The sequence below is a fragment of the Geotrypetes seraphini genome, chromosome 4, assembly GCF_902459505.1.
Source record: "Geotrypetes seraphini chromosome 4, aGeoSer1.1, whole genome shotgun sequence".
NCBI lineage: Eukaryota > Metazoa > Chordata > Amphibia > Gymnophiona > Dermophiidae > Geotrypetes > Geotrypetes seraphini.
Genome location: NC_047087.1, coordinates 299,795,450 through 299,820,842, shown reverse-complemented (window position 1 = coordinate 299,820,842; position 25,393 = coordinate 299,795,450). Strand labels below are relative to the sequence as shown.

Below are 25,393 nucleotides of genomic sequence, written 5' to 3'. Positions count from 1 at the left end.
CTTTTTCTTAGATATTTCTGGGCCAGAAACCCAGAGCCCCGTCCGTTAGTATGCTAAGGTTCCATCTACCGGCGTCTCCGCCAAAGCTCACTCCAGCCCATCTTAACCATCCCAGCCGTCGAAGCTCTCCCTAGTCCTCAACTCAGTGGCCATGTACGGGACACAGACCGTGCAAGTCTACCCAGTATTGGCGCGATTCTGTAACCGGCGCTGCCGTGTGATTGGCACACGATCGGCGGCCGCTTTTTAAGCAGCCACCGGAATAGGCACCAATTACAGAATCTGGCCCTAAGTGTATAGCCCTCAATGGAGACTACGTTGTTTCACTTGCTTTTTTACTAAACTTTTCTAACCATCTCATCTGAACATGTGGCACACTCTTGATCAATCTTCCACAATTTTTGAATATGTAGAAAGGGGGGGGATGATATATGTATTTGTCATAGTATATGATTTTGATTGAATTTAAGTGCTGTTAAAGTGTAAAATGTCTGTATAATATGTTGCACTTATTTTTGGCTTTAAAATGAATAAAAATTTAAAATAAAAATAAAAAAAAATCTTCCAAAGATTTTTCAATATTTTTGGAACTTCCCAGCATCTAGACTCAGGCATGAGGACATGTAATCAACTTTCCTTTTCTTTTGCCTGGTAACTTTTTTTTTTACTATGCTTAAATTCATGCCCGTGGTAATGTTCAATTATTCTGCCAGACAAGACTAGTCATTTATCTTCCCTTGATATTTGATTTGACATTTGTATAATGTTCAGCTTGATATAAGACAATTAAAAGGCTTTGTCTCAGAAATGAAAAACTATTCGATGGCCATTCTTTTCTCATGGTCTACAGCTCAAGTATTTTTTTTTTTTTTTTTTTTTTTTTTTTTTATTTATTCAATTTTTCTATACCGTTCTCCCAGGGGAGTTCAGAACGGTTTACATGAATTTATTCAGGAACTCAAGCTTTTTTCCCAACATGTATCTACAGTAGAAACTCATTAGAGGCAAAGAATGCGTATGATAAACTTTGGCCTACTTCTATCACCATCAATATAAGGAGCTTGACCCAGCACAGGTTCTGTTTCGGCTGTACAGCCTTCCTCAGGGGGGGGTCACATACTGTATATGTTGTCTGGAAATTAACAGGAATGCAAAGATATTCTCTCTCCAATGTATGCATACGTCGCTTTCCATAACAAATGAAGATACATTGGCGATGCTGGTTCAACCACGGCAAATTTTGTTTCTCTTTTTTTAAAATTTGGAATGATTTGTTCCGAGGAGACTTAGGGGGTCCTTCTATCAAGCCGCGATAGCGGGGTTAGCGCGTCGGACATTTCATCATGCGCTAACTCCCGCGGCCGCGGTATTACGCGCGTTAAACCCCCCTACCGCAGCTTGATAAAAGGAGCCCTTAATCTTTGCCATTCATGTTTGTTTCCAGACAACATATACGAGGATGTGGTCCCTGAGGCAGGCTCTATAGCTGAAACATGCCTCATGTTGGGTCAAGCTCCTTATAATGATTGCACACTAAACTTTTTTGCAAGGAACTCCACCGGCTTGCTGCTTTTCATCATCCTCTCTGTTGTGTGCTTCTGTGATTGGTCTGCGGTGAGTTGTTTCTTCTGTATGTTTCCATGGTATGAGTGTAACCATATTTTGGACCACATACTCGTATATGTTGTCTGGAAACAAACATGAATGGCAAAGATTAAGGGCTCCTTTTATCAAGCTGCGGTAGGGGTTTAACGCACGTCTGACGCGCTAGCTGCTAAGTTTTTCACCATGCGCAACCTACGAAAAATAAGAAAATTCTTTGTCAAAGAACAATACAGGATCATAGTCCAATCCCTTGTACTAGGACTAGTAGACTACTGCAATAACCTCTATCTACCATGTCCCACTAATATGATTAAACAATTACAGACCGTTCAGAACACAGCTCTCAGACTAATCTACTCACTTGGAAAATTTGACCATATTACCAATGCCTATCTAGACTCACACTGGCTACCGATACGAGCAAGAATCCAATTCAAATTATAGTGTCTACTATTCAAAGTAACATACGGAACTGCACCCACCTACCTAAATAATCGCCTAATCCGAAACCTCTCACCCAGAATAAGGAGAACCCAGATCCCATTCTCTTACCCACCACTCAAAGGTACTCAGCGCAATAAAACTGTATGATAACCTCCTAGCGACGCTGGCAGCAAAACTCGACCCCTCCATAGCCAAGCTGCTGACCACATTATCTGACTTTAAAGCGTTTCGAAAAGAAATCAAAGCACTACTTTTCAAAAAATACATTCCATCATCTTAATCTTCCCCTTCTTCCTACCCCCTATGCGTATCCCCCTCGAACCTTCTCCCCTCTGGTAACATCTCTTCAATGTCTCTAAACGTAACCTCAAACCTCAATATGTAACCGAATCCAGCTTTCTCCCAATGTAATGTAATCTACTAGAAAAGTCTCCTCAATGTCTCTAAAGGTGCGAATCCTCAATATGTATCCTGTAACCAGCTTTCTTCCTATGTAATGTAATCTCCTGGAAATGTCCAGCTATCTTCTAATGTAATCCACTTAGAACCACAAAGTACAGTCGGAATAGAAATCACTAATGTAATGTAATGCATTCTGGGGGGGTAGGGTTGCCATTTGCACCCATGGTTTTTAGATTGGTGCAAACAGGTGCGCATTTCCATGCATTTTTATCCTATGCCAGTTTCCAGTATAGTCGATGTGTAAAAGTGCCTGCAGACTTTCAAAAGGATGGGGAGAGGTCAGAGGAGGCAAGGTATTTGGTTATTTTAAAACATTTGTAATCCAAAGCGACTCACAGATTAAAGTACATAGTATTAAACACTCTTGTCAAAAATGAGAAAGACTAGGGGACACTCGATGAAGTTACAGGGAAATACTTTTAAAACCAATAGGAGGAAATATTTTTTCACTCAGAGAATAGTTAAACTCCGGAACGCGTTGCCAGAGGGTGTGGGTAAGAGTGGATAGTGCAGCTGGTTTTAAGAAAGGTTTGGACAAGTTCCTGGGGGAAAAGTCCATAGTCTGTTATTGAGAAAGACATAGGGGAAGCCACTGCTTGCCCTGGATCGGTAGCATGGAATGTTGCTGCTCTTTGGGATTCTAGAATCTTGCTACTCTTTGGGGATTCTGTATGGAATGTTGCTGCTATTTGGGGTTCCGGATTCTTGCTTACTCTGAGATAATGGAATGTTGATACTCTTTGGGATTCTAGAATCTTGCTACTCTTTGGGGATTCTGTATGGAATGTTGCTATTCTTTGAGGATTCTGCATGGAATGTTGCTACTATTTAGGGTTCCGGAATCTTGCTTACTCTGAGATAATGGAATGTTGATACTCTTTGGGATTCTAGAATCTTGCTACTCTTTGGGGATTCTGTATGGATTGTTGCTATTCTTTGGGGATTCTGTATGGAATGCTGCTGCTATTTGAGGTTCCGGAATCTTCTTACTCTGAAATAATGGAATGTTGCTACTCTTTGGGTTTTGGCCAGATACTAGTGACCTGGATTGGCCACCGTGAGAATGGGCTACTGGGCTTGATAGACCATTGGTCTGACCCAGTATGGCTGTTCTTATGTTCTCACCTACAAGCAGATGAAAATTAGGGATCAGAATCATGGTATTCCATAAAACTGTTCCAGCAATTGCAAATCAAGATTTTTTTAGTTTGCACATACTGGACACTGTTCGCTTTCCTCATATCATGTAACCAACGATTTTTGGATCTCAGTGCTCTCGGTGGGCTGTACAACGTCAAGCATTTGACTAAATAATTTGGCAAGGTGTCATAAACACCCTGTTGGACCAGTTTTAAGATCTTAAATTGAACAAAAAATAATATTGGCAGCCAATATAATTTCTTTAAATAGAAATGTGTTCATAGTGAGATACTCCCATCAACAACCGAGCAGCCGAGTTCTGTATCGTTTGTAATGCTTCGAAAAGTGTTAGAGGTAAGCCTAGAGAGATCCCATTGCAGTAATCCACCTGTGACAGCACCATCGTTTGTAAGGCTTGTCTAAAGTCCCACTTAGGGCTCCTTTCACAAAGGTGCGCTAGCGTTTTTAACGCACGCACCGGATTAGCGCACGCTAGCCGAAAATCTACCGCCAGCTCAAAAGGAGGCGGTAGCGGCTAGCACACTCAGCAATTTAGCGCACGCTATGCTGCGCGTCAAGGCCCTAGCGCGGCTTTGTAAAAGGAGCCCTTAGCACAGTCTTCAAGCGAGACAATTTTCGCATAGCAAAATATGCTGACTGCGTAGGGATTTCATTTGGAAATCCTCAGACAAAAGTCACTGCTGTAAAGCTGATATAAGGTCCTCAGGTACCTTTTGCATTCATTGTTACTGCCATTCCCAATTTTCAAAGAAAAACATCACCTTTGAAAATTAGCTTGCACGCCTCAAACTGCACAACTATAGAAGCAACCAAAGGAATATTCCTATAACAGGCGTACTTTTCAAATTCTTATTGCACAATTAGATATATCAGCAACCAATCTGGTGTCATTTTTGCTTCTTGGATACACTGCTGATATTTTTAAAATAAGTAAAATTATTTTAAGTGCTTATTTGGACCATATTGAGGCATGCATATTTTTATATAACGCTTTGGATGCTCCAAAGAAATATGGCATATGATTTTACCCGTATTTGAAATGGAACAGATCATTTTAATGACATTTCCAGTTTTGAGAGTTTACTGAAAGGGAAAGCTCGTTTTGTTCATGTTTTGATTTGTTTCATTTTCAAGAAAATATGGTATTAGCTCTTGCAATCTGCAATTATTCAACCGTTTGGTTCAATGCACAGGACATAAAAGAAGTTAGTGCAGTTACTAGGAAGAACAAAAATAAAAAGATGGTTCATAGCCATAAGCGTGTGAGACAAACGCGCATTGAATTGAGCGCAAGACTTCAGCGTCCCGCTCTAAAAGCTTATTTTAAAGGGCTCCGATGGGGGGGGTTTGGGGGGTTGTAACCCCCCATTATACAGAAAACTTAACTTTTCCCCAAAATATAGGTAAAAAGTTAAGTTTTCTGTTACACTCCCCACACCCTCAACACGGCAGAGCGAACAGTATTAAGTATAACCCCCATCGGAGTCCTTTAAAATAAGCTTTTAGAGCGGCGCGCTGAAGTCTTGCGCTCAATTGTCCGCTCTCAAATGTCGGCGTGCGTTTTGTCTCGCGTGCATTTGTCCCTTCACCAAAAAGACAGTAGCGACAGTCTTGAAGTCCCTCCTCTCCCCTCAGCACATACCCCCCAAAAATCATGCTTCTACCAAAATAAATTAAAACGCACAGGGTACTGGCATATTCCTTAGGAGTCCTTTAACTAAAGTGCATTAGCCATTTTTGCGCACGCTAAATATTAGAGCGTGCTAAATGCTAACGCGTCCATAGACTGTGATGGCCGCGTTAGTGTTTAGCATTCGCTAATATATAGCGCACGCTAAATCAGCTAATGCGTCTTAGTAAAAGGACCCCTTAGGGCGCCTTTTACGAAGCTGCGTTAGCGGTTTAATGCGCGTCATAGCGCGCGCTAATTTGCCGGCCGCGCTAGCCGCTTCCGCCTCCTCTTGAGCAGGCGGTAGTTTTTCGGCTAGCGCGGGGCTTAGCGCGCGCTCAAAACGTGCGTGCAATAAAGCCGCTAACACGGCTTCGTAAAAGGAGCCCTTAGTCTCTTGCTGCCTGATGCTGACTCTTGGCCCGCTAAATACCACTAACCCCCCCACTCTTTTACAAATTCATAGCGCGGGTTTTAGCGCCGGCAGCGGCGGTAACTGCTCTGATGCTCATATGTATTCTATGAGCATCGGAGCAGTTACCGCCCCTGCCGGGACTAAAATCCGTGCTATGCTTTCTTATAAGAGGGGGGTATGTTATCTAACTGCTAATATTCAGTGGGAGACAGCTATCTTCTGCTGAATATCCTGGTCACCAGCTCTGTCGCGTGACATAGACGGTCAGTGTCACTATTCAGTGACTGACCGCTAAGTAGAGCGGCCAAACAGACCCTCCTGAATAGCAGATCTATCTTTGGCCGCTATGACTTGGGCGGTCAGACGATGAATATTGGCTTTGCTGGCTATGTCAAACACGGCTGAAAAATACACCAGAAATGATAGTGTAGTTGGTTTTAAGAAAGGTTTGGACAAGTTCCTGGAGGAAAAGTCTATAGGCTGCTATTCAGAAAGACATGGGGGAAGCCACTGCTTGCCCTGGATCGGTAGCATGGAATGTTGCAACTCCTTGGGTTTTGCCCAGGTACTAGTGACCTGGATTGGCCACCCTGAGAACAGGCTTAACTGGGCTTGATGGACCATCGGTCTGACCCAGTAAGGTTGCCGGATGCAAGTAATTCTGCTAATGGAGCCAAACACAAATTAAATAACAATGGAGAGCGTAGTGAACCCTGGGGAAGTCCATGGAAGATAGCTCTGAAGTCCAATAAGCCGACAGAACACTGCAGCGAAACTTGTCTCCGGTAAGAGTAAATTTGATCACGTAACCCCTCTGCTCAAGGAATTACATTGGCTTCCAGTGTATCTCCGAATTCAATTGAAGTGCATTTGTATTGCATTTAAGATCCTCTTTGGCATTTTTGCCACTTTGATTCCTTTAGACTGGAATGTTCTTAGATCTCATCTTGCCAGAAGTTCTCAAAAATTTAAACTCTCAGTGGTAAAAAGAGAACCTTTAAGAGATTTAGGGCTCCTTGTACTAAGGTGCGCTAGCGGTTTTAGCGTGCCCTTAGTGAGTGCCACAATGCCGCGCGCACTAGACGCTAACGCCTCCATAGAGCTTGCATTAGTATTTTTCATTTAGCGCGGGGTTTGCGCACACTAAAAACGCTAGCGCACCTTGGTAAAAGGAGCCCTTAGCCATTCTTTTGCGTTTAAATTAAACAAATTATGGAATGCTTTACCGCTTACATTAGGAAGTTTAGGTTCTTTTGCTTTATTCCGGAATGTTCTGAAAACTTTTTTGATTGCTCAACATTTGGGAAATTAACTATTTCCGTCTACTTTTCCCTGTCAAGTTTATGTTTTATGTATTGCACTATTGTTAACCGAGTCGAGCTCCTCTTGGTTGATGACTCGGTCTATAAAACTAAATTTGTTTGGTTTTTTGGGTTTTTTTTTTTTTGGGGGGGGGTGTCCAGAATGTTAGTAAAACAAGATATGAACCACTGAAGAACAGCAAACTGAATGCCAGCATTTTGTGACAAAGAGAATAATTTAGGGCTCCTTTTACAAAGCTGTGGTAGAGGTTTCTACCGTAGGCCGGAGAGATCAATGTTCCTGACGCTCATACCTCATTGGCCCATGGTAGAAATCTCGACTGCAGTTTTGTAAAAGCCAGCATCAGTGTGTGAAACAGTATCAGAAGCAGCGCTAGGATCTAATCGAGTCCACAATGCATCATAACCTTGGCCATCTTTCTATATCCCGATTGTGATGTATGAAGCAGCTGCCTTTTGTCAACAAAATCAGCCAATTGCTCTTAATACTGCTTTTTCTAAAACCTTACCTCCCCCTTTTACAAAAACGTAGCATGGTTTTTAGCACCGGCTGTGGTAATAACTGCGACGCTCCATGGTACAATCTCATCTGGAGTATTGCGTTCTGGTCGCCTTATCTCAAGAAAGATATAACGGCACTAGAAAAGGTTCAAAGAAGAGCGACCAAGATGGTAAAGGGGCTGGAACTCCTCTCGTATAAGGATAGACTAAAACGATTAGGGCTGTTCAACTTGGAAAAGAGATGGCTGAGGGGGAGATAGGATGGAAGTCTACAAAATCCTGAGTGGAGTAGAACGGGTACAAGTGGATCGATTTTTCACTACTTCAAAAATTACAAAGACTAGGGGACACTCAATGAAGTTACCGGGAAATAGTTTAAAAACCATTAGGAAGAAATATTTTTTCACTCGGAGAATAGTTCAGCTCTGGAACACATTGCCAGAGGATGTGGTAAGAGTGGATAGTGTAGCTGGCTTTAAGAAAGGTTTGACAAGTTCCTGGAGGAAAAGTCAATAGTCTGCTATTGAGAAAGACATGGGGGAAGCCACTGCTTGCCCTGTATCGGTAGCATGGAATGTTGCTACTCTTTGGGGTTCCGGAATCTTGCTGCTCTTTGGAGATTCTGCAAGGAATGTTGCTACTCTTTGGGATTCCAGAATCTTACTATTCTTTGGGGATTCTGCATGGAATGTTGCTACTCTTTGGGGTTCCGGAATCTTGCTACTCTTTTGGGGATTCTGCATGGAATGTTGCTACTCTTTGGGGTTCCGGAATCTTGCTACTCTTTGGGGATTCTGCATGGAATGTTGCTACTCTTTGGGGTTCCGGAATCTTGCTGCTCTTTGGGGATTCTGCATGGAATGTTGCTACTCTTTGGGGTTCCGGAATCTTGCTACTCTTTGGGGATTCTGCATGGAATGTTGCTACTCTTTGGGGTTCCGGAATCTTGCTGCTCTTTGGGGATTCTGCATGGAATGTTGCTACTGTTTGGTGTTCCGGAATCTTGCTTACTCTGAGATAATGGAATGTTGCTACTCCTTGGGTTTTGGCCAGGTACTAGTGACCTGGATTGGCCACCATGAGAACAGGCTTAACTGGGCTTGATGGACCATTGGTCCGACCCAGTAAGATTATTCTTATGTTCTTATAATAGGAATTCTATGAGCATCAGAGTTGTTACCACTGCGGCCGGCGCTAAAAAAATACACTACGGTTTTGTAAAAGGGGAGGGGGTGTTAGTTAATAAAGATAAATTAGAAATTGGTCAAATACTGGGATATCCCTCTGAAAGTTTCTTTCCCTTCTTCAATATGGTTGTAATTACTGCCTGTCATTTACTATGTTACTATGGGGTCCTTATACTAAGGCGCAGTAAATGCATTCTATGGACATGTTAGCATTTAGTGTGCGCTAAATCGGTTAGCACGCCTTAGTAAAAGTACCCCTATGTTACTAAGTTTTAATCTTTCAGGAACAATTCCTTATTCTAAAGATAAATTCACTAAGTAAGAAATCATTGGCACCAAAACTTCACTGCATTGTGACTTGAAATGGCAAAAAGTCTAACACAGGGGTGGCCAACTCCGTTCCTGGAGGGTCGGAATCCGGTCGGGTTTTCAGGATTTCCCCAATGAATATGCATTGAAAGCAGTGCCTGCAAATAGATCTCATGCATATTCATTGGGGAAATCCTGAAAACCCGACCGGATTCTGGCCCTCGAGGACCGGAGTTGCCCACCCCTGGTCTAACGCCTTTGCCACTGAGCACCGTGTATAGATGTACTCTTTCTGTCCAGTTTGTCTCTTCTAACTAGATTGTAAGCTCTTTTGAGCAGGGACTGTCTCTTCTATGTTTTGGTGTACAGGGACTGTCTCTTCTATGTTTTGGTGCGTATGCCTGGTAGTGCTATCAAGTTTATTTTAATTTAATTTATAACATTTTATTGAAGGAGTCAAAAAAAATATACAATAAAATAATACAAAGAGATATACATTACTATTAGATTCACAATAATAATATTTCCATACATATTTCTATCATTCCTCCAAAATATATTTCCATATGACCTAATCCATTCCTTTCTACACCCCCCCTTGATCCCTTCCCCCTACCCTTCCCCCTCATTCTTTTTAGTTTAGAATATTTTATTGAAGGAATCATATAAATATACAAATATATAAAAATATAATGCATAATAAACTCATAACAATTAAATTCATAAAAATTTGTCAAACATAGTTCTATTATTCCTCCAAAATATATTTCCATATTATCCACTTTGAACCTTAATACATACCTAAACTCAAACCCACCTTTCAATTCCTCAGTTCCCTCCTCCTCCCTTCCCTACCCCCCTTTATTATGTGTAAGATTATTTAAATTTAATATACCACCTATCATTAAGTCTAAGCATTTTACAAACAAAGTTAAAATAAAAGAAGGCATTCAAAGACAAAGACAGATATGAACAACAAAGAATTGTAAAAGATACATAAGGGGTAAAAGGGTATAAGTAACATTGACTTACAAAAAAAATAGAAAAAGTAAGAGGGAGACACAGAAGGGAAAGGGTTAAAGAGAATGTTTCAGGTTAGCAGTCGGTCGAAGTTGGCTTATATATAAAAGGCATATTTAAACATTTATGTTTAAGATTTGTTTTAAATTTGGATACACGGTCTTCTTGTCTGAGATGAGCATTAGTTGTAGTACAGTGGTACCTTGGATTACGAGCTCAGATGCTCAAGGCCCAGCAGAAGAGGAGGCCGATCTTTGGGCACCGGCACCAAGCACAGGACATGCCGATGCTGGTGCCCAGATGAGGGTAAGAAGCGTCGGGGGGGGGGGTGCCAGATCGTGGCAGGGGGGTGCCAGATCGTGGCGGGGGGGTGCCCAATCGCGTCGGGGGGGTGCCAGATTGTGGCAGGGGGGCGCCCAATCGCGTCGGGGTGGTGCCATATCGTGGCGGGGCGGGTGCCGGATCGCGGGGGGGGGAGGGTGCCGGATTGCGGGGGAGGGGGCACTTGTAAATCGAGCCATGCTTGGTTTCCGAGGCACCGATTTTGCAAATGTTTTGCTCGTCTTGCAAAACACTCGCAAACCGGTGCACTCATAAACCGAGGTACCACTGTGGTTCTACGTATAGCGAAATCAGTACATTTTGAAAAATGAACCCAAGAGACTTCACTTATCAAAATCCGCTCGGAATTTAAAACCGAGCAGACAAAGTAAAGAGAATACTTTTCTAAACACATTCACGGCCTTACCTTCTTTTTGTTCGTGGGGCTGACATAGAGGTAACTTAGCACAGTTTTCAATCCAACTTTTTCATTGAACTTTTCATATGTGGTGCCATAATCAGTTGACCTGAAAGCGAAAGAAATTAGAGGTCAAAAAGTAGTAGATTGGCTACTTAAATTTGTTTTATTCATAACGTTGCAAAATATAGCAATGTTAGGTGCCATCAACTCACGCTCGTGCCCTAGCAACTTGATAATGATATCTACTAGATTACGGGGCCTTTCTTCTGAGCAGTTTAAATTTGATGTCATCACCGTTGTCACACCAAATGCGATCCACCGCCTCCAACATTGCCTATCCGGGTAGGACATCGTTAGTCTGACATCTCCATAACAACCCCAACCATAACAAACTTAGTAATAAACTCAATCACATACCCCATTCAACCCACCCTAAGACTTCTGGGAGTGATGATAGACAGAGGCTGTACCATGCAACCAAAAATCAACAAAACAATACAGAAATCATTTGTGGTCCTGCGAAACTTAAAGGCAAATCCGAAAATTCTTCGACAGAAAACTATTCCAGCTCATGGTCCAATCCCTAGTCCTAGGACTTCTAGACTACTGCAACATCCTCTATCTCCCCTGCCCCGCAGTCATGATAAAACAACTACAAACAGTACAAAACACAGCCCTGAGACTGATCAATTCGCTGAAGAAATACGACCACATCATCGCCGCATACCTCGATTCACACTGGCTCCCAATACAAGCAAGAATACTTTTCAAATTTTACTGTCTACTATTTAAAGCCATGAATGGAGACAGCCCAGCTTATATGAACAACCGCTTTATCTGAACTACCACAACCAGGCAAAGGAGAACCCAAAAACCATTCATGCACCCCCAATAATAACTTTATTTTTCTATACCGCCATAGTCAGGCGACTTCTAGGCGGTTTACATTGTAAGAAGGCTGGACATTCAGCGAATAACAAAAGGTCTTAATACAATACAATAAGTCTACATACAATACAATACAATGAGTCTAAATACAATACCATACAATGAGTCTAAATACAATACCATACAATGAGTCTAAATACAATACAATACAATGAGTCTAAATACAATACCATACAATGAGTCTAAATACAATACCATACAATGAGTCTAAATACAATACCATACAATGAGTCTAAATACAATACCATACAATGAGTCTAAATACAATACCATACAATGAGTCTAAATACAATACCATACAATGAGTCTAAATACAATACCATACAATGAGTCTAAATACAATACCATACAATGAGTCTAAATACAATACAATAGTCTAAATGGGAAACTTACGTACTAATTGGAGTTCTATGGGTAGAGGATACCTGAATACATGAGGAGCTTCTTGAGAGAAAGAGGCGTCATATGCAAAAAACTGTACGATGGCCTACTGGCCATGCAGGCAGCAAAACTAGACCGCCAACTATCTAATCTACTGACCACAACACCAGACTACAAAACTTTCAGAAAAGAAATAAAAACCCTGCTAGTCAAGAAATCCATCAAAACAAACTAACACCACAGGAAGCTCTTCAGTCTCCCGAAGTAACCCGTTGAACTCTGCAACTCTTCTGGAAATGTCCAGATAACCTCTTATGTAATCCGCCTTGAACCGCAAGGTAATGGCGGAATAAAAGTCACTAATGTAATGTAATGTAATCTCCGCTGAAACCTGTCCACCTTGGGGGACCCTGCTGGTAGAAAAACTACCAGCGGCATAGCTTTCAGCTTCACAGATGCACGCAAGCCCCGGTGGCATGACAAGCCCATGTACCATGACTGGAAAATATAACGATATTGGGGAAAATTTTCGGGAGTTTCTATGTGGCTATAGCATTATTTAACCCTTTATTTGCCATTGTTGCTCAGACGCAACACGCGTCTTCTATGGCTCTTATGGGAGATCTTCATCTCCAATGCCTTTTATTTGGCGCTGTTGATCTCGTTCAACATCAAGTTACGTAAAGCAGCCGATTCGCCATCTGCCAATTAAAGGGTTAAACACTGGTGCCTGCATTTAAAAAATTTACGAGGGGCCGCTGAAAAGTTCTCATTCCAACCAACAAAGCTGGGGCAGTCTCCGCCGAGAGCTATATACTTAGGGCTCCTTTTATGAAGCCGCATTAGCAGTTTAAGGCGCGTAATAGTGCACGCTAAACTGCCGCTAGGCGCTAATGCCAGCATTCAGCTGGCGTTAGTTCTAGCCGCGTAGCGTGGATTTAGTGCACGCTAAAAAGCTGCGTGCGATAAAACCGCTAACGCGGCTTCGTAAAAGGAGCCCTTAGTCTGATGATTTTCCACTTTTTTGCATTCTGTTGGAAAAATACGGAATTACAAAATAGTGGAAAATCATTGGATGACGTGTATAGCCCTCAATGGAGACTGCCCCAACTTTTGTTGGTTGGGCTGAGAACTTTTCAGCAACCCCTCATATATATAGATCTATTTATCTATCCATCTATCTATCTGGTTCATAGACAACGGACGCCGCCGCGCCGCTCTAAATTACAGTTTTTAGGTGCTCCGACGGGGGGTTTTGTTGGGGAACCCCCCCAATTTACTTAATAGACATCGCACCGGCGTTATGGGGGGTTTGGGGGGTTGTAACCCTCCACATTTTACTGTAAACTGAACTTTTTCCCTAAAAACAGGGAAAAAGTGAAGTTTTCAGTAAAATGTGGGGGTTACAACCCCCCACACCCCCCACAACGCCCCCACAACGCGGCGCGATGTCTATTAAGTAAAGTGGGGGGGTTCCCCCCCCCATGCCCCCCGTCGGAGCACTAAAAACAGTAATTTAGAGCGGCGCGCGCTGCACTCAACTGTCTGGGCGCGCCTTTGTCCCGGCGCGCTTTTGACCTGACACCATCTATCTACAGTGGTCGGCAGGGTCTCTATATGGTCACTTCCATATGTAAATAGATCTTACAAAATATCAAACCAGTGTAAGGATACATGCGTTGACATGATAGCATCAGTAGTTCTAGTGCTCCCTATGGTAGGCGTGCACGTGACAGAACTCTGGGTGAAAGTAGGCACTTACTGAAAATAATTGCTTCACAATGTGGTCAGCACTGCCATCATTAACCATTCAATTTCGACCTGCTATTCAACACCCCTAGTTATAAACTTATAATCGGGGTGCCTACACTTATGAGCTTCTCACACGTATAAATGTCAAAATACTTAGGTGAACATGAAATTTACTCTCCAATCATCTTTATTTTCTTACTAACCGGCCATCGACATGCATGTTTCGCAAACTTCTGCTTCAAGACTTGGCTTCTATAATCAATCATATATAAATATAGCTATTAAATTCAACCCGTTATATATTAAAATTGCTCAATAAACATTACTCACGCTTCAGTATTCAAAATTGCTTATTTCATATTGTTTCAATACTACAAAATGGCTGGGACGGGACATGGGCGGAACTGGATGGGCCAGGGGGAGTGGCCAGGTGTCCAGATATTTCTTCGGCAAAATCTGGTAACCCTACGTCCACGTGCTGTCTTTTGGACGTCTATCTTTTTTGAAAAGGAGCCCCATTGTCAGCCATCCATTATAGGGCCAATTCTCTAACTGGGGGCTCCTATTTAGGCTCCCTCAAGAACACACAGTGAGAGTCTAATCTGTAATGAGGGTGCCCAGATACAATCAAAGCAAAATCCAGTTACATTTGCATACCCATTGATACACCAGACATAGACCTGGCATAACAAGTCACGAACAGTATTCTGTAAGTTATGCACAGGAGTTTCTCAGGTTGAAAATACCAGGTGGCGCTGAAGAATCTTGCTTTCACCTTCAGCGTTGTGAAGTATTGCTTTGAACTCATATAATGAGCTGTCTTCCTCCAGGACCTTATATTAATCACTATGGGGCTCATAATCAAAAGAGAAAAACGTCCAAAAACCGGCCTAAGTCGGCACTTGGACGAACATTTCTCAAAAACATCCAGGCGCCGATAATAAAACCGGGTTTTGGACGTATTTAAAAACGACCTAGGCCTTCATAGTGCCGCTCAACGTCCAAAGCTAAACGGGGTGTTTCGGGAGATGTGTCGAGGGCGGGCGTTGGGCGGGACGAGGGCCGGCTTAGATTTAGTCGTACAGCATGTATAACCGAAAGTTTAACAACAGAGCCTAGACGGAACTTGGAGAAAAACCCACCTAAACTCACCAGATAAGCACTGCAAACACATAATACAGACCCCCACACACTACCCCAGTGATCACCCCCCCCCCACCCCCATAAAAATTTTATTCACAACTTTAAATTTCAGCCTCCAGACCATCATCACCTGGCCACCTGGCATAGGAAAGCCTAGTCGTCCAGCCCAGAGGCAGCTTAAGTCGTCTTGGGGGTGGGTTAGGGACCCATAGAGAGGAGGACCCATGCCCATAAGCCCCTGTAATCACTGCATTGATACTTAAACATGTGCACTGCCCTATACACCCCCAAAACCCTTTTTTACTGGCATATAAGTGGCTCCTGCAGCCATACGGGCTATTGGGGTGGTAGATAAGTGGGTCTAGGGGATTCTGGAGGTGGTTTGGGGGGCTCACCGTCACCTATAAGGGAGCTGTAGTGAGGAGAAACATAGAAACATAGAAATAGACGGCAGATAAGGGCCACGGCCCATCCAGTCTGCCCACCCCAATGACCCTCCCTATCTATCTCTGCGAATAGATCCCACATGTCTATCCCATTTGGCCTTAAAATCTGGCACGCTGCCTGCCTCAATGACCTCAATGACCTCAATGACTGTTCCAGGGATCAACCACCCTTTCAGTGAAGAAGAACTTCCTAGTGTCAACGTGCAGTTTCCCGCCCCTGATTTTCCACGGATGTCCCCTTGTTGCTGCGGGACCCTTGAAAAAGAAGATATCTTCTTCTACCTCGATGCGGCCCATGAGATACTTGAATGTCTCGATCATATCTCCCCTCTCTCTACGTTCCTCGACTGAGTAGAGCTGTAACTTCCCTAACCGCTCCTCGTATGGGAGATCCTTGAGTCCCGAGACAATCCGGGTGGCCATTTTCTGGACTGATTCCAGTCTCAGCACATCCTTATGGTAATGCGGCCTCCAAAATTGCCCCTTTTTGTGAAGTTCACAGTGGTGCCCTGTAAGGTACCCCACTATTTAGGTGGCATGTCTGGGTGTGCAGTCCATCACTTTGCAGACCCCTTCCACCTCCAACAGGGCTTGTTCTAGGCATTTTGGATTTGGACAGAAATGTGGTATAAAGATAGACGATTTAGTGGCTTGGACCATCAGATCGGCAGGACGTATAATTAGACGATTTTCGAAAGTAAAAAAAAGTTGGACGTATCTTTTGAAAATGTGTCTTAGGCTCTTTTTAACTTTGGACGACTTGCGATATGGACGTAAACGGGCTTAGACGTCCCTTTCGATTATGCCCCTCCACGCATCTACAGAGTCAAAAGAAGATTGACAAATGACCTCACTCACCACCTGTGCTAACCAAAACATCTTCTTTGCACCTGGTACAGAGCTTATTCCCTTCTCCACCATTCCATCTTAGTGGTTTTGAAGCCTCCCTATGTTACCAAAATGTCTTTCTTTTCGAACATTGATCATATCCACATCACCCTCAGATTGGCGTCTTCTGTTCCTCCAGCCCCTGATAATGAACAGACATGAACCCTACCTCCCGCCCTCCTGATGCCGACAATCTAGACTGACTGAGTTGTCAAAAGGGGGGGGGAAAAAAGGAGCGCAGACCTCCATGCATATAGGCACACACGAAAAAAGAGTAGAGGTTGACCAATGGCATTCTCATACATGAAGACCAAGAGGATGCCAGAGAGTCAAACAGGAATCTATAAATACATTTAATCCCCCGCCCCTTTTTTACATTAAGCCATGATAGAGGTTCCTACCGTGGCCCAGAGCACTAAATGCTCCGACGCTCATAGGAATGCCATAAGTGTCAGAGCAGCATTGGCACATTTAGCACCCCAGGCCATGCAGCTTAGTAAAAAGGGGGAAGGTTATTGAACAATAAAAGCAGTCTATATCATAAAGCTCACCATGAGGCAAATATGTGGATGCAAACTAGTCTTTATGGCTGGACTCACAAGTTTTTATTTGCTCAATAAATGTATTTATATATATTTGACCCTCTGGTGTCCTCTTGTCCTTCATATTTTGGGAGAACCATTGGGTCACCTTTACTCTTTTTAGTGTGTGACAGCATTGGCAACATACAGGCTGTGTTGGTTAGTTTAGGGATGGAGTCTGAATACAGCCAAAAGTTAAGCCTTAGTCAGTCTTCTAACTGGGTAACAAAAAACATGTGATAACATCATCAGTACAAGTCTGAATATTGCCAGTACTAAAAAAAAGATGTCGGCAGCCGCAATATACCCAAATATTCAGCACCAGTATCCGAGTATGACTAGATGATGATGCTTATCTGGTTATAAAAAAATCCACAATGGCCAGTAATTATCAAAATATTAACACCTTAGTTTCTTTGAACTGGTGCAGTGGATTAATGGTAGTGAAGTCCACTGTCATGTAAAAGGTCCTTCGTTTAATCTCCAAGTCAGGTTTTTCAACTCCCCGGACGGGTTGGGGATAGAACTGCAATGGTGATCCCTCAAGAGTGACACCTAGGGCTTAATTATATAAAGTCATTGTCATGCACAAGGTTAGTGTCACATCAAGTTGACCCCAGTTCAAATGAATTGTATCAATTCAGTAACATAGCAATGATCAGAGATAGCTGGTAAGGTGAATTTCTACCATTCTAGATTAAAACAAAACTTGGCCAATTGAATAGCAAATCTCTAGAAAATATTAATCAGAGTTACGGAACATATTAACAGATGTAAAATTACAGAGGATCAAAAATCTACTCAGAAAGGCATAGTGTTAGCACCTTAGAATGAAAAAGGAAGAAGTTTCTAAGAACGGGAATGAAAGGAGCCAGAACATCAACTTGCATTCTTATTCAAAATATGGCTTCCAGAGGTAGCACATCTTCAGGCATATCTCTACAGATTACAGTTGAGAGAGTGCATGATATGGGAGTTCCTACAAAGAATATACTATAGGGAAAACAAGTTTATTTTTCATAGCTGGTCTGTAATCTTAAAGAAGAGAATGGGATGACAGATATTTTTACATCTTTAGAATCATTCAACAAGAGGAAGTGGATATTCTTACATCTGAATCATTCTACAAGGAGGTGGATAGTCTTATAACTATAGAATCATTCTACAAGGGGTGGAGTCTTACATCTATAGAATCATTCTACAAGGGGTGGATATTCTTACATCTATAGAATCAATCTATAAGGGAGGATGGATATTTTTACATCTATAGAATCATTCTACAAGATGGTGGAAATTCTTGCTTCTATAGAATTATTCTACAAGAGGGAGTGGATATTCTTACATCTATAGAATCATTCTACAAGGAGTGGATATTCTGACATCTATAGAATCATTCTATAAGGGGTTGGATAGCCTTATATCTATAGAATAATTCTATAAGGGGGTGGATATTCTTATATCTATAGAATCATTCTAAAAGGGAGGATGGATATTTTTACATCTATAGAATCATTCTACAAGATGGTGGATATTCTTGCTTCTATAGAATTATTCTACAAGAGGGAGTGGATATTCTTACATCTATAGAATCATTCTACAAGGAGTGGATATTCTGACATCTATAGAATCATTCTATAAGGGGTTGGATAGCCTTATATCTATAGAATAATTCTATAAGGGGGTGGATATTCTTATATCTATAGAATCATTCTAAAAGGGAGGATGGATATTTTTACATCTATAGAATCATTCTACAAGATGGTGGATATTCTTGCTTCTATAGAATTATTCTACAAGAGGGAGTGGATATTCTTACATCTATAGAATCATTCTACAAGGAGTGGATATTCTGACATCTATAGAATCATTCTATAAGGGGTTGGATAGCCTTATATCTATAGAATAATTCTATAAGGGGGTGGATATTCTTATATCTATAGAATAATTCTATAAGGGGGTGGATATTCTTATATCTATAGAATCATTCTAAAAGGGAGGATGGATATTTTTACATCTATAGAATCATTCTACAAGATGGTGGATATTCTTACATCTACAGAATCATTCTACAAGGAGTGGATATTCTTACATCTATAGAATCATTCTACAAGGAGTGGATATTTTTACATCTACAGAATCATTCTACAAGGGGGTGGATATTCTTACATTTGAATCATTCTACAAGGGAGGAGTTACCAGTATTCCTCAAGACTGTTCAATTTAAATTGATTCATAGAGTTCATACATTTCCACCTTAGAGCTATAAAATGCATTGTATTGAATGAAACTAGTGCTCAAGTGTAACACAATGCCAGATACTTCACTGCTTCTGGGAATGTGATAAAAGCAGAGTAGTTTGGGAGTGGGTTCTGCACTTTTACGCAGATATATTTTATGCCAATGTGCTTCTTTCAGATAAACTAGTCCTTTCGGGGATAGCTCATAAAACAATCCATCTCAGCAACGACAAGAAACCTTTTTTGCTCACGACATTTCTGTTGGAAAACAAATGTATTTTAATCAAGTTGAAAGACAATAAGGCCCAGACTTTAATTGCTGGCAGCTAAAACTGCTTAGGATAATGGGTCATCAAAAACAACCGCGATGCTTTGATGACACAGTAATAGATATGTGGCTTCTTTTTTAGGACATTCCAAGAACTTATTGGTAGACTATCTGAAAATAAAAAAGGATTTAGTATAGGAAATATTCAAGAAATTATTAAAAAAGGGATAGTTAACAAGACTAAGAGTGTTATAATGCCCCTGTATCGCTCCATGGTGCGACCTCACTTGGAGTATTGTGTTCAATTCTGGTCTCCTTATGGCACTGGAAAAGGTCCAAAGAAAAGCGACCAAGATGGTAAAGAGGATGGAACTCCTCTCATATGAGGAAAAACTAAAACGGTTAGGGCTCTTCAGCTTGGAAAAGAGACGGTTGAGGGGAGATTTGATTGAAGTCTACAAAATCCTGAGTGGAGTAGAACGGGTACAAGTGGATCGATTTTTCATTCCGTCAAAAATGACAAAGACTAGGGGACGCCCGATGAAGTTACAGGGAAATACTTTTAAAACCAATAGGAGGAAATTTTGTTTCACTCAGAGAATAGTTATGCGTTGCCAGAGGATGTGGTAAGAACGGATAGCGTAGCTGGTTTTTAAGAAAGGTTTGGACTGGAGGAAAAGTCCATAGTCTGTTATTGAGAACGACACGGGGGAAGCCTCTTTTTGCCCTGTATCGGCAGCATGGAATATTGCTACACCTTGGGTTTTGGCCAGGTACTAATGACCTGGATTGGCCACCGTGAGAACGGGCTACTGGGCTTGATGGACCTTTGGTCTGGCCCAGTAAGGCTATTCTTATGTTCTTCCTAATATGGTCCTAATTTTGCTTCATCCAGCTGCAAAACAATGGAGATGTGACTTACTGCAGTGATTCCCAACCCTGTCCTGGAGGAACACCAGGCCAATCGGGTTTTCAGGCTAGCCCTAATGAATATGCATGAGAGAGATTTGCATATGATGGAAGTGATAGGCATGCAAATTTGCTTCATGCATATTCATTAGGGCTAGCCTGAAAACCCAATTGGCCTGGTGTTCCTCCAGGACAGGGTTGGGAACCACTGACTTACTGGAAGAAAAAAAAGAAAGAAAGAATGAAAGGTCTCGTTTCCTCTAACGGTTGACAAAAAGGACCACACACTTATAACTTAAATTTAACAGGATGCTTTGCAGACACAGGTAGAAAACTGTTTTGTTTTTGTTCCAAATTTTTTATTAAATTTTTCTTTAGCAAGAACAACAAACTGTATAAACTTGTATCTACAGATACAACATGAGTTTTCAGTTGTCATGTAAAAAAAAAAAAAAACAAGGAACAGAATTCACACAGGACTACAGCTTTCCATCATACACAGTTTATGTATAAAACAGTGACAATATATTTATAAAGAGAAAATTGCACTAATATTGACATCATGTAAGGAATATTCAGAATTGAATAATGTCCAAATTAGAAAATGGTGAGTTTCTACATAGGCAAAAGACCTTCACCGAAGTGACATATAATATGCAAACATATAACTTTACAGAATTTATACAGTAAATTATGTTTTTCATAGTGTATTCTCTCATATTTTGCAATTAAGCATTCAGAAGACCGCCAACCATTATAATGAACCTTAGACAGATCTTTCCAGTTTGACATAATGAGCCTCAACGCCAAGAGTAATAAGCATTTGAGAAGGACAGATACTGATTCCTTGACTGGATTAGGAATTGCAGCACCACCAAAGATAACAATGCCAGAGTAAGGTCCTCGTTAATGTCTAGAATCTCAGAAATAGTGGACCAGACCTCACTCCACAATTCTTTCAATAGAGCACATGGTCCAAAGTTCCGATATCTGCTTTGCAAGACCAACACACTTTTCCAGTTATCAGATGATATTTTAGCCAATCGGCACGGGGTCCAGTATGCTCTATATGCAATATAAAGAAGGCAGTTTGAATTATTGCTGATGAATGCAAGGATGAGAAAATGCCGGACCAAAAAGAATGCCAGTGGTCATCCTCTAGAGTAATAGCTAAGTCTTTATGCCAAACATCGCGTAGAGCAGATGAGTGGAGAAATTTGAGTCACTGAATAATCTTATACCATCTTGATGCTTCTTGAGAGCTATTGTTTCGCACCAGGCCAGATAAGATGGAATTTCTTTATGTCATGAGCAGCTAGAGAAAGCCAATTTGACACTGTGGGTCAATTGTAACCACCGGTAGTAGTGTGTAATGGGAATGGAGTATGATTTCTGTAATGTTTGGAAAGGAATCCAAGATGATCCGTCCCATATTTGACCCACATGCCAGAGGCCATTGACTTTTTTTTAGGAAACTATCCATACCTTTTTTTTTTCACCCTGCTTAATTAACTGCTTTCACCACATTCTTTGGCAATGAATTCCGGAGTGAAACACAAATGAAATAACCACTGAGACAACAACCTGTTTCTATGTACACTGACATTTTTTTTAATAAATTGCTATGGATGAAGAATGCCCAAAAAAGTTAAATGAAAAGATTCAGGGATATAAGGGGCCCTCTTACTAAAATGTGCTAGACTCTGGGCTAAGTGCATTTTCTCATGCATTAAAACCAAATACAAAGCAGCACGTGTTAGCTTATATATATATATAAATATTTTTTTAAAAGCTAACACATATATACATTTTTTAAAAGCCAGCACATATTTTTTTAAAGGTAACACACACACACACACATACATATATATATATATATATATATATATATACTAGTCGTTAAGCCTGTTACATTAACGGGTGCTAGAATTTATGTCTGTCTGTATTTTTCTTTCTGTCTCTTTCCTCCCTCCATTTCCCTGTGTAGCGCTGTCTCTGCTTTCTTCCTCAGTCTGCACTCTCAAGCTGTAACATTACTGCTTAGCTTTTTCTCCCTGCAAGAATCTCTGCTCTCTTTCTCATCCCCAGTCTCTTTGCTATTTTTCTCTTCTTGCAGTGGTCTCTGCTCTCCTTTTTCTATATGTTCCTGATTCCTGCAAACTTCTGTTTTCTCTGTATGCTCTTGATCCTGTGTTTCCCTGTAGGTGTCTCTTCCTTTTTTTTTTTTATTCCTTCTTCACGTATGGTTGATTTATTAAAAGTTTTTATATTTTTCCTATTTGTTGCATGCCTGTCTCCTTGGCCGCTGTATGTTTCTCTTTTTTTGCTTTCTGTGTTTGTTTGTGTTTTTTTGCTGATTGTCTACTTGGTCGCTGTCAGTCTGTCTGTCTCATTGGCTGCTGTATGTCTTTTTTGCAGTCTAACTCCTTGGCCACTGTATGTCTGTATGTCTTTTTTTCCTGAATTTATCCTTGGGCATTGTATTTTTTATTTTTTTTCTGTTTGTCTCCTTGGCTGTTTGTATTTTTTTATTTTTTTTTGTGTCTCCTTGCCCACTGCCTTTCTGTCTGTCTACTTGGACGCTGTATGTAAGTATGTCTGTATTTTTTTTTTGTTGTCTGTCTCCTTGGCTGCTGTATGTCTGTTTGTCATTTTTTTCCTGTGTCTCTCTCTCTCTTTGTCCTCTGTGTTTTGTTATTTTTTCAGTCTGTTTCTTTAGCCCCCTGTCCTTCTGTGAGTGTCTGTGTGTCTCTCTCTCCTTGTCCTCTGTGTTTTGTTATTTTTTCAATCTGTCTCTTTAGCCCCCTGTCCTTCTGTGACTGTCTGTGTGTCTGTCTCTCCTTGTCCACTGTTGTTTGTTTGTTTTTTTTCAATCTCTCTTTAGCTCCTGATCCCCTCTCACTGACCCTTGCAACTGCATGTTATTCCGGCTGGGTTTCCATGGCAACCCTGCTCGCGGGTCTGTGAGTGTAGGGCCGTTTTGTTATTTCCTCGTGGGAAGCTGTCCGGATCTGGCAGCGCCATGTAGGGCAGAAGCGGGGAAGCAGGGCCTCAGCACCGGCCGGGCGGCTTGTGCCGCCGGCCCCCAGGAGCCCGAGGCCGGCGGCGGGGGAGGCAGGGACATGCCTGGCGTGCTATGGTGCAGGAGGAACAGAGATCGGCGGCTGGCTGCGGTCGGCTTGTGGAGGCGATCGACTGGTGACGTATAAGCGCGCATGCGCACTCCTTCGTCCACAGACCTACAGCGCACGGAACACGCAAATAGGAGTGCGCATGCGTGGCTAGCTTTTTATTATATAGGATATATATATATATACACACACAGTTCATGCACTAATGTAGCTATTACTAAATGGGATAACTGATGTGGTTAATGTGAGAACCCTTATCACCTCCCACTGTATTTCAGAGGTACTAGGTATTTTTGCATTAACACAGTGTTATCTGGTTAGTATGCTCTAATCAGTATGTGTTAAGTGGATATTGCAGAAATGCCTTCTCCACTCATGAGACACCCCACAGGGTAAGGGGGTGGGATTGATATACAGCTTTTCTCTGTAGTTACAATCAAAGACCCCGATTCACTAAAGTCAGCTATCGACCCGATTCACAAACTGGTCCACCGTGTATTTCCCCCCTCGATTGCCCATTTCCGATCCGGCCATGCCAATTAGTAAAACCCCATGCAAAATAGGCAAGCGATCGATTCACTTACATTGCTTGGCTATTTTCCATCGGGTTTTACGATCATAAAAACCCAACTGCTGTAGACCTGTTGGTAACTATGTTACCTTCAACCTCCCCTCCCCCCTTGGCCCTGTTACCTTTCATTGAGAACAGGAGTCCCTCCTGCTCCTCCGCCAGCCGCCGCTGTCTGCAATGTAGGCCTTAGGCCCCTCCCCAAGCATCATCTGATGCACAGGGAGGGGCCTAAGGCCCTGATTTGCTCAGATGCCTGAAGGCCCTCCCATTGGGTGGAGTCTTAGGCATCTCAGCCAATAGGGGACTCCCTTAGATTCCCTCTGTATCTTGGATACGAGGGGGAGGAGCTAAGGGTAAGGCCATCTTCTTACCTCCTTTCTCAAACAGAACAGTGAAAAGAAATCTATCAACCACCTAATTTTTTTAAAGATATAAAAAGGATGGGGTCGTTCCAGAGGAAGGCTACAAAAATGGTGCGTGGTCTTCGTCATAAGGCGAATAGGAACAGACTTAGAGGTCTCAATATGTATACTTTAGAGGAAAGACGGGAGAGAGGAGATATGATAGAGATGTTTAAATATCTGCATGGCGTAAATGTGCATGAGTTGAGTCTCTTTCATTTGAAAGGAATCTCTGGAGTGAGAGGGCATAGGATGAAGTTAAGAGGAGTAATCTAAGGAAATACTTTTTTATAGAAAGGATGGTAGCTGCGTGGAACAGTCTCCCGGCAGAGGTGGTGGAGACAGAGATTGTGTTTGAATTCAAGAAGACATGGGTTAGGCATGTGGGATCTCTTAGAGAGAGGAAGAAATAATGGGCAGACCAGAAGGGCCTTTATCTGCCGTCATGTTTCTATGTTACTAAAGTTCTATGACCTCACAATGCAGGTGTAAAGAGACTTAGCCAATAGGAAGAGAAGGAGATAGTGGATGATGCGGATGGGCAGACTAGATGGGCCATTTGGCCTTTATCTGCCATCATGTTTCTATGTTACTAAAGTTCTATGACCTCACAATGCAGGTGTAAAGAGACTTAGCCAATAGGAAGAGAAGGAGATAGTGGATGATGCGGATGGGCAGACTAGATGGGCCATTTGGTCTCTATCTGCCATCATGTTTCTACGTAATTGGTTTTTAATGGTGTGATCAGTTATTGTGCCACTTAAAACAGGTACCTTTTGCTGACTTTGTTGAGAATCCAGCCCTTAATGCCTCCTCAAAACACGTTGTTAAGAAGGGATATACTGTATTTTAAACCCGTAATATATAAACTTGTTACTCTTTAAGTGAAAAAAGGGGAGA

At 41.9% G+C, this 25,393-nt stretch overlaps 1 protein-coding gene across 3 annotated transcripts in view; it reads right to left on the bottom strand.

Annotated features, from left to right (window-relative positions):
• SORCS3 (sortilin related VPS10 domain containing receptor 3) overlaps positions 1-25,393 on the bottom strand; it is a 1,299,528-nt gene that overhangs the window by 722,458 nt on the left and 551,677 nt on the right. For all 3 annotated transcript variants that reach the window (XM_033941704.1, XM_033941705.1, XM_033941708.1), the window contains one exon: positions 10,844-10,943. In XM_033941704.1, coding sequence (XP_033797595.1) covers positions 10,844-10,943 — 100 coding nt within the window. The remainder of the gene's footprint in view (positions 1-10,843; positions 10,944-25,393) is intronic.